Raw genomic sequence first — 10,000 nt, 5'->3', positions numbered from 1 at the left:
TTGAACTAAATGGTTAAGTCTGATGAAAGTTTGTTAATAGATATATCAAATATCAGTTTCGTGCTCATCAGCTTCCGTGAATGTGATGAAACAATATGCTATCTTGAAACTGTTAACTGGTGACATTAGTATTGTATTTACGTTTATTTTTTTTAAGTTAAAGAAACCGAATTGGTTCTGAATTCTTTGTCAGACCGCAATTATCAGTAATTTTTCCAGAATCTATGAGTAAATATATTGGGAAATGAATTCTTTGACAGACCGCAATTATCAGTAATTTTTCCAGAATCTATGAGTAAATATATTGGGAAATGAATTGTTTGTCAGACCGCAATTATCAGTAATTTTTCCAGAATCTATGAGTAAATATATTGGGAAATTAATTCTTTGTCAGACCGCAATTATCAGTAATTTTTCCAGAATCTATGAGTAAATATATTGGGAAATGAATTCTTTGACAGACCGCAATTATCAGTAATTTTTCCAGAATCTATGAGTAAATATATTGGGAAATGAATTGTTTGTCAGACCACAATCATCAGTATTTTCCCAGAATCTATGAGTAAATATATTGGGAAAATTAGTTTATTTCATTTTTAAAGTGAAACTAATTTCAGTTTGTAATTATGTATAGAGCAATATTGTGTATCATATGAAACTTACATTGTATGAATAGTGGTGGCATATGGCAATATAGGAGCAGCGATTGAGGCTGCCACAACCCAGATGACGGTGAGAAGTATCCTGCAGACACATTTAGACATCCGGGGCTTTAAGGGACGCATCACGTTCAAAAACCTAATTCATTAAAAAAAAAAAAAATTGTTTTTGTTAATTAACACAATTACCTTTCATCTTATAAATCATTTTAAGATGTACATAAGGTTAAAAAGTACTAGATTTAAACAAAAAATAGATATTTACAAATTGACGGAAATCTATTAGCCTTATTATCAATTGAAAGGGTGTGGATAATATGCAAACATTTACTTTTACACACTGGACGTGTTCAGAAGTAAAAATAGTTTTACAATGAAAATTTTCCTCTGGTCAATATTATAACTTAGTTACGAAAAAAATATATCACGTATTTGTTGATCGTTAATTATGACTGAATGAGGTATTTTTTTATTATTATTATGGCGACGTAGTTTAACAAGGGCCCGAAGATTATAGTGGTACCTCGTGCTACCCAAAGGCACAAATGAAGAGTGGGATTAAGAAATCATTGTAGCTGGGATCGAGAAATATGTATGAAGAGCAGTTTGTACCGCCCACTATATTGCTAACAAGGCACAGATTGAATTGTCCCCCTGTATAAGGAATGGAGGCATGGAGGATATGGCTTTTGGCATTTAGGAAATATTTCAGTTTATGTACTTTAGTAAAATTTTGGTCCGTGAAAGGGTATCTGAATAGAATAAGAAAAATTTCTCCGGATATAAAATGTTTCAAACATGAGGATTGTTGAATGAAACCAGCTACTCAAGCTTGGTAGGAAAAATGCTTATTTATCAATAGTTCCTATTTCCTTATTTCGTGTTGTCTATAGCTCTTCTGAGTTATGATTCTAGAAATGTGACGAACTTCGTGTTGCAGTATCGTGATTGTGTAAGTTTTTACTTTATTTTGCGTGTAAACCCCTTTGTAATCTTATATATTTTTTTCTCGGATAATGCCGCTGAAGGACTTCCTCAGCCCTTGTGGCTGAATTTACGGCCCAAATACTTAAAAACAATTCTTAAATCCAATTCTATATTTATATTTCTTACAAGCATTAAAAAGAAGTCACATTGACATTCATGTTTTAGTAATTAGTGTTGAATCTGAGATGAAACCTCTTTGTAGAAAGATTCCACAGAGATAGCCACTTCATTCACTTACATAAAAAGGTCCCCTAATTGATTGATTTATTTGAGGTTTTCTGGCATCCTGGCATCTAAGGTCATTGACTCCAATATCGTTTATTGTAAATAAAAAGTAAAAGAATGTTAAATTAAAACCATAAAAACAAAGATGACATTAGCAGCGCTTTGTAGTCCCCTTGAAACACTGGGCTATTCACCTCTCAGTACAGTACTCTCTGTTTTCAGAATATTTGGGCCCTTCCTTCTTAGTACTACTTCTTCTACCTCTTCTAAGACATCTGAATTGTAAAAATTTCCACTTACATTTCGTCTTGCATTCTTTCCTTAAAACTAAAACAAGTTGGTCCAGCCTTTCACCACTCTATTTATTCTATTTTTTTTTTTTTTTAAATAATGTGATCAGCAATTTCTTGATACATTGCATTCCCCTCTTGGCTTCCATAAGCAGGTTGTGTCTTCACACCCTTTTTGAAAGTGACCTCTTACTTTTCTTGCTTCACTTACTCAGTGAGTTCTTTCATCCTACTGTCACCCATTATGTTTTAACAAACCTATATAAATCATTCACTTCCTTTCTTCTACCATGTAGTGAGTGTTTTTACGATTCTGTCCTGTGGAAGAGATATGAGAGCAGCAGCATTGAATGATGCTAAAGAGTGGCGGTTATGCTGTTTTACACTGCTCATGAAAGATGTTAGGAAGGCAGTTAAGGGGTTGAAGAAAGTCAAACCACGAGGAATTAATGGGTTTACATGTTGAGATGCTTACACTGTTGGTGTAAATGTAATTGAGTGACGGATCATGCTGTGTGTAAATTGTATTTGTATAAAAAAAAGGTTCCAAAGGAATGAGTGACAGGAATAACTGTTCCTTCCATAAGATCAAAGTTATCATAGGATATGTAAGAATTATAGGGGCATAACATAGCATGGTAAGGAACACGTATGTTAGAAATATTTTTCAGAATGTAAAATCAACCAAATAAGACCTGCCAGAGGAAGAACAGTGCCTGTTAGATCGGGAAGCGGATATGTGGATCAAGCATGTCACGTGAGAAACGTAAATGATGATTTTAAGAGTTGATTGGAAAAGTTATATGTTGTATACATGAACTTGGATAATTGATACAAGAAATGAAAAAGGCAATAGATTTGCATACAATATTCTTCTTTCCACCGTTATTCGTACATTAAGGGGTCGGTTGCCTAATATGCCCTCTCAAATACCTTCTGTCAAAAGGATTCTCTTCCACAAAACCTTTTCTCCCCTTTCCTATTCATCTTATCTTGCCCTCTCGAACATTCCCCCCGCCACCTAACAGTCTCCTCCCAAGCCCTCCTCACTCCCTCTCCACCATCCATGCACAGAACGTGCTCATACCATCTCAGTTTTGATACTGTTATCACCTCAGTAATCTTTACACACCTGCCTTTCTTCTTATTTCATCATTTTCTAACCTTTCAAGCAGTGATATTTCCATAATCCTCATTTCTGCTCTCTCAAGCTATGCTTCCTGTTTTTATCTTACAGCCCTCATTTCAAATCCATATTTTAGTAAATGGCTTATCACTGTGTAATAGATCTTAACTTTTAGCTTATTTATCATTTACTTATATACCACTCTTGTAACCTCCCTCCACTTCCCCAGGCTCCTTTTATCCTATTCTCAACTTTAGCCTCGCATCCTCTCGCCTGACATATAGTAGATCCCAAGTATCTAAATTGTTCCACCTGTTTTATAACCGACTATTTTCATGTATGGTCATCCTGTCACTACCTTCCTTACTGCTCAGGATAACCTCAGTCTTATCCACATTTACCCTTAAGCCACCTTTCTCTAAAGTTTCCTGCTACGCTACAACCTTTCTCTGTAAGTCTTCATTTTCAGCAGTATTTATTGATGATAGCGCAAATCATGAGTTTTTGATTTGTACTGATTCAAGAAGTTCCTTAGAAGCCTTAAAGGGTCATACTCCTAAGAATCAATTGGTATTGAAAATAAAAGTGCTTCATGACTAAATATACTCCCCGTAAGTGATTATATTACCAACTTTAAGCTTCCATAACTACAAAATTGTAAGGTCAATGGAATTATGAATCTGATAGTAATAAATTAAAACAAATAAAGCAAGTTTCCTTATGGGAATTATCATTGCAAAGGGAAAGGAAGACAGAAGTAATTTTAGCCAGATTGCTCAGGTCACAAAACTTACATATGGGTATTTTTTCTCAGATTTTTACCTTATAGTTTCTTTTATTTTTATCCATTATATTTAATGCATATTTTTATCCATTATATTTAATGTATATTTTTATTCATTATATGTAATGTATATTTTTATTCATATTTTATATATATTTGTATCCAATATATTTAATATATATTTTGTTTAGTAAATTTATTTAACATTGATATTTAATGTATATTTTTATTCATTTTTAATATTATTTTTATCCATTATATTAAATATATATTTTATTTAGTTAATTTATTTAACATTAATATATAAAAGAAAATTATTTTCTTCCCGATGTTAATCGAGCCAGCTCAATAAGAATCTAGTTTAACTCATTGGGCCGGTTAAACTCCCTCTTTTATAATAACAATAACCAACAGTAATCATGAAATCATCTGCATTTAGCAGCTCCCACAACTTTTAATTTCTGATCTCTGCACTTGACACTTCCATGACCAGCACAAATAAAAACGGGCTTAATGCTGATCCATGATGTAACCCAATACTAACTTCAAGGCCTCAGTTTCCCCAACTGCTGTTATGACTCTCTCTCTCTCTCTCTCTCTCTCTCTCTCTCTCTCTCTCTCTCTCTCTCTCTCTCTCTCTCTCTCTCTCTCTCTCTCTCTCTTTTATAGAAATCCTTTTTTTTCTTCCTTTGTCCATAGCCCTTTGTTTAATAGATCTACCACTCTTCCAATAGCTATATCCACTTTCCTACTTGAGTATTTTTCCTTTTCTTTGTACCTTTCCCCTGCACCATGTGCATGTCTTACAGTACTTTTCATTCCTTAAATGCCTTTTTCTTTTAACTTTCTCCTTTCGATACATTATATCCGATGGGTCTCCCCAATAGTTCCTTTGTTTTCCCTATACACATTTCTTTAATATTCAACCATATATTACTCTGTCCAATGTCTTAGGATCAACCTTCCTAGTCTTCTCTCTCACAATCCTCCTAAATTTCTCACCCTTTTCTCCTTTAAGGTCCCAATCTTTAATTCTAGACCCCCTCTCTCTCTTCCTGGATTTTCTACCTCTCATTTTAAAATCCATCACTACTGGTGTATGTTGTTCAACACAAAAATCACTTTACAGTTCATCAACATTTTTTTTGCCAACTCCTCTAACCTGAATGTAATCTATTTTGCTTAGCACTCCTTCACTTTATGACCACAGTGTGGAACTAAAGTCAATACAGTATCTGGTGGTACGGAATATTAATGTCAAAATCATGTCAGAAATAAATTCAGTTACAAATAACTTAGTATTTCTTATTGCTTATGTACGTTGGGAATATTTTATCTATAAAATTTTCATATGCATTAAACATATACTGTATGCTTTGCTTACGGCCGGTTTTCAATATTTTAAAGCATATAAGTGTACATGCTCATTAAATGACTTCCTTACTGCTCAAAAAAGAAGAATGCATTTTTTTCAATCGAACGTACCTTATCAAAAGGTGATTATTCATGCCTTAAAGGTAATGAACCAATTACGGGGAATTTCCTTTGAAGTCAATTTTCCTCGCAAATTATCGTGGCGTATTAGTATCAAAAGCCATTTGCCCTGCTTACGTCAGCTATATGTTATTATCTTGATGCGAGTCAATAAATCAAGATTCTAAGGCAATTAGAAGAATTTCTTGCAACCAACAAGTTCAGATGCTACTTTTAGGCTCTCTTCTTTGGAACATTTTTCAATAGAACTCCAACTCATTAGGCTTTCTTAGAACTCTGATGCTTAGGTAGTGCAGCTTGTCATCATCAATGTCGTAGTAGAGGACAAATTACTCGGCGAAAAACATACCTCAACCAAGTCACAGAACAGTTTCGATCACCTGTTTAGGAGAGTTTCCTAAATTCTCGTGTTTATTCTATGAACACATGAAATCTACGAATTAAAAGAAAACAGAATCATAGGAACCAATGAAGAATAGAGAGAAGAATTCCTTGTTAACAGTGGCAGATATTCATCGGTTCTGACCAAAAACATTCATTAAAGGTATTTAATGAATGTTTTCACCAAGGTCCAATATTATTGATACTCGTTTTTAACTTCGGTTTTTAGTAGGGCTACTTTTTTCAACACTTGGGTGTTCGGTGAAACATAGGCGAGGTAAATAGCAACTGTGTGTAAAGAATGTTATGCTGAAAATAGCAGCCTTTTTATCTTTAAGCAAAATAAATCTAGTGGTGTTTTCCCGTTTAAGGAAATACATGTGTTATTTGATACTTAAAATAGGATATACTGATTCTCTGTTTAATGTAAAATAATTTGACGGGATGAAAACAAAACCCACACCTTGCAATTGATCTTACTGATAAATGATCCCACAACACAAACTTTCCCATTACTTTATCAACAAATGGACTCTTAGACACAAGGATACTTTTTTAGCCTTAAATCTATATTTCTAAATATTAAAACGAATAAGAAAAGAAATAAAAATACCGCAACCTTATTGGACACAGGAAATACGAAATTCATAACAAAACATTCATATTTATATATTTATATGGACACCGTCGCCAACACTATAGTCCATTTCTTTTAGCGATGCAAATTTGCACCGACTCGCGGCGGTGCCCTTTTAGCTCGGAAAAGTTTCCTGATCGTTGATTGGTTAGAATTATCTTGTTCAACCAATCAGCGATCCGGAAAATTTTCCGAGCTAAAAGGGCACCGCTGCGAGTCGGTGCAAATATGCATCGCTAAAAGAAATGGACTATAGACGGTTACGTCTATAGGCCACTATGCGGCCGACGGCATACTTCTGACAGAACTGCCTAATTTGGTTGTGATTATAATCATCTTCATCCTCATCAAAGGAGCATCACAGGCCAATTTCTTATACCGCACAGTCGTTAATTTTCTAACCTATGCTCTAAAGAAAGCCTTATACTAAATTCTGCATTCAAAGCAGATGGTGAGTTAAGGAGTTTTCCACAAGATGTAGAAGATAAAGAAAAGGATGAAGTACGGTCCTGCAAATAGAAATAGTAAAAAACACTTATGAACACTCATAGCTAACTAACCTATCATACTTCAATCAATATAAATGATAATGAAAGTAAGACGTTTATCATCCAGAACTTTACCAAGATAAAATAAATAATACATTTCTTACTACTGTTAAATAAACTAATCCCTTCCAAAGTTGATTGTAAATAATCCAACATTTCTCCTTCTTTCAGTCAGCCACAAAAAAATCCTATCGCTCAAGACAATAGCTACAGCCTTAAACTATCAAACTAAAACTAAACAAACAGCTTTCAGTAATATCAAGAGTCTTATCTTAAATAAACAATCATTACATTAATTCTCTCTCTCTCTCTCTCTCTCTCTCTCTCTCTCTCTCTCTCTCTCTCTCTCTCTCTCTCTCTCTCACACCTCTTTCATAATGCAAAATCATGTGTAAAGCAGAATCACAAAATTTCTAACTTTTTCGAATGTAACATAGGTGTAAGACAAGGTGAGAATCTTTCCCCATTACTTTTTGCCATCTACCTAAATGATTTCGAGTCTTTTCTTAGCGGGGGTTATAATGGGATGGATATGTGTTCAAGGGAAATAAATGAAAAATTAAGTAGTATTGATATAGAAATGTTTTTGCGTATTTATGTTTTACTTTATGCTGATGATACTATTGTAATGGCTGAATCCCCAAAGGAATTACAAAACGCCTTAAACAAAGTAAAAGAATATTGTGATACTTGGAAACTTCAAATTAATGTTTCAAAAACTAAAGTAGTTGTATTTTCTAGAGGAAAAGTTAGAAATGTCCCGAATTTTAAATATGGTGAGGAGAGCATCGAAATTGTAGATGATTATATTTACCTTGGTACTACGTTCAATTATAATGGTAAAATGGATAAAGCTATTAAGAAACAAGTCATTCAAGCACGTAGAGCATTATTTAGTATGTTAATTAAATGTAAAAAACTTGAATTACCCATTGATATCAACTGTGATCTATTCGATGCTCTAATTGTACCAATTTTGACTTACGGTTGTGAAATATGGGGTTACCACAAACTAGATCATGTTGAAGCATTTCACAAGAAGTTCATGAAAAATCAGCTCTGTGTGAACAAGCGAACAGCAAACTGCATGGTATATGGGGATCTTGGCAGATTCAAAATTGAAATATCTATTTGCAAACGGATGATTGGATTTTGGTTGAGAATTGTAAAATCAAAGGCGTCTAAATTGTCAAATGTTTTTTATCGTTTTCTTAGAATTCTATACGAGTCGAATGAGTATAAGTCTAGTTGGATCCATAAAATTAAAACTATCCTTGATTCATGTGGTATGTCAAATATATGGGAGCATCCAGAAAATTTCAATCACACGTGGATAATAAATAGCCTAGAAATGAAACTCAAAGATATAGAGAGACAACAGTGGTATGCAGAAGTAGAAAGAAATATATTGTGTAGTAATTATAAACTTTTTAAGACAGAATTTGGCCAAGAAAAGTATATTATAAATTTAGATATTCCAGAAAGAATTGCCCTTAGTAAATATAGGTGTGGTACCCACAAACTTCCTGTAGCAACTGAAAGATATTCTAGGCAAGAGAATCAGCACTCTTGCACACTATGCAACGGCATTGAAGTTGGGGATGAATACCATTATGTTTTAGTTTGTCCTGTGATTAGAGAAATAAGAGAGAGATACCTAAAGCCCTACTATTGTAGAAGACCTACCACTTTTAAATTCAGTCTGCTCCTCAATACAAGTAATGCTAGAGAACTGAAAAGACTTGCAAGGTTTGTTAACCTTATAATGTCTTTATTTTAGATTTAATACTTTCTAGGATTTTCATTATTCTGGTATTATTTTTCAATGTATGTACTTTCCTTTGTCAGAATACCTTTCATGCGTTAATTATGTACTTACTGAATATATGTGTACATAAATATAGTTGTAATCTATTGGTCTCTTCTTTTTGTAGTTTTTGTGTAAAATATATATATCTGTGTAATTTTGTAATTCTCATACTCCGGAAGGGGTCGATAGAATAAAATTTGCCTTTGCCTTTGCCTTTGCCTTTGCTTCACAAGGATTAACTGACATGTAAGGGTGTAAGGGGTGCATCGACATCCCAATGCCCCCTATTGATGTAAAGATGTAAAGGTAAAAAGGTGTCTGGTTTCAGTTCTAGTTTCATTACAATAGAGGCTCACCAGTACGCCAACCTGGTAAGCCCAACCCTCCACTGTGGTGCCCAACCACAGCAGTGGCCTCCCCAGTAAACTGCTTAAACTCATGACCCCTGGGTGGGATCGATATGCTGCCATGCGAATACTAGGCGAACACGTTACCACTGTACTAGCCAGGTTAGATTATGACCCTGTGGTCAAAGGGATTTTACACATCCATTTACATTATCGTCACCCTCATAAACTAACTGCCTAAGTCATTTTCTCCACTTGGGAAATAAAAAAAAACTTCTCATTTCCTAATTGTTTATATCATTGTATTGAGCTTCAATTAACAAATTCTAATTCACAAATTCTTCTGTTAAGAATTTGTGAATTGAAACTCAAGACAATGATATAAAGAATTAGGAAATGAGAAGGTTTTTTTTTGAGTTCCCAACAAGTGGAGAAAATGACTTAGGCAATTAGTTTATGAGGGTGACGTTATGTTTCCCAGACCTGGTTTATTTATGTAAGCTATGGTTGAAAAAATCTATTATCATCAAGTTAATTCCTTATGTTTTGTGATTTTAGTACATAGCCTGAAATTCATGATGGTTTCCGCGTCATTTATTTCCAAGAAGTCATTTTTCTTTCTTTGATTTTAAGTTTTGATATCTGGCAAAAATTTCATTTATTGGTACTCAAAAACTATTGAAATCTGTTGAAAATTACTCTTAAAACTTTC

General features: G+C 33.8%; 1 protein-coding gene across 1 annotated transcript in view; it reads right to left on the bottom strand.

The window, feature by feature from the left end:
• Window positions 1-10,000, bottom strand: part of LOC137645263 (tachykinin-like peptides receptor 86C) — a 79,984-nt gene that overhangs the window by 33,182 nt on the left and 36,802 nt on the right. The window contains exon 5 of the mRNA XM_068378087.1: window positions 664-798. Within this exon, the coding sequence (XP_068234188.1) occupies window positions 664-798 (135 nt within the window). The remainder of the gene's footprint in view (window positions 1-663; window positions 799-10,000) is intronic.

Source organism: Palaemon carinicauda, chromosome 1, assembly GCF_036898095.1.
Source record: "Palaemon carinicauda isolate YSFRI2023 chromosome 1, ASM3689809v2, whole genome shotgun sequence".
Lineage (NCBI taxonomy): Eukaryota > Metazoa > Arthropoda > Malacostraca > Decapoda > Palaemonidae > Palaemon > Palaemon carinicauda.
This window is presented reverse-complemented; position numbering and strand designations above follow the sequence as displayed.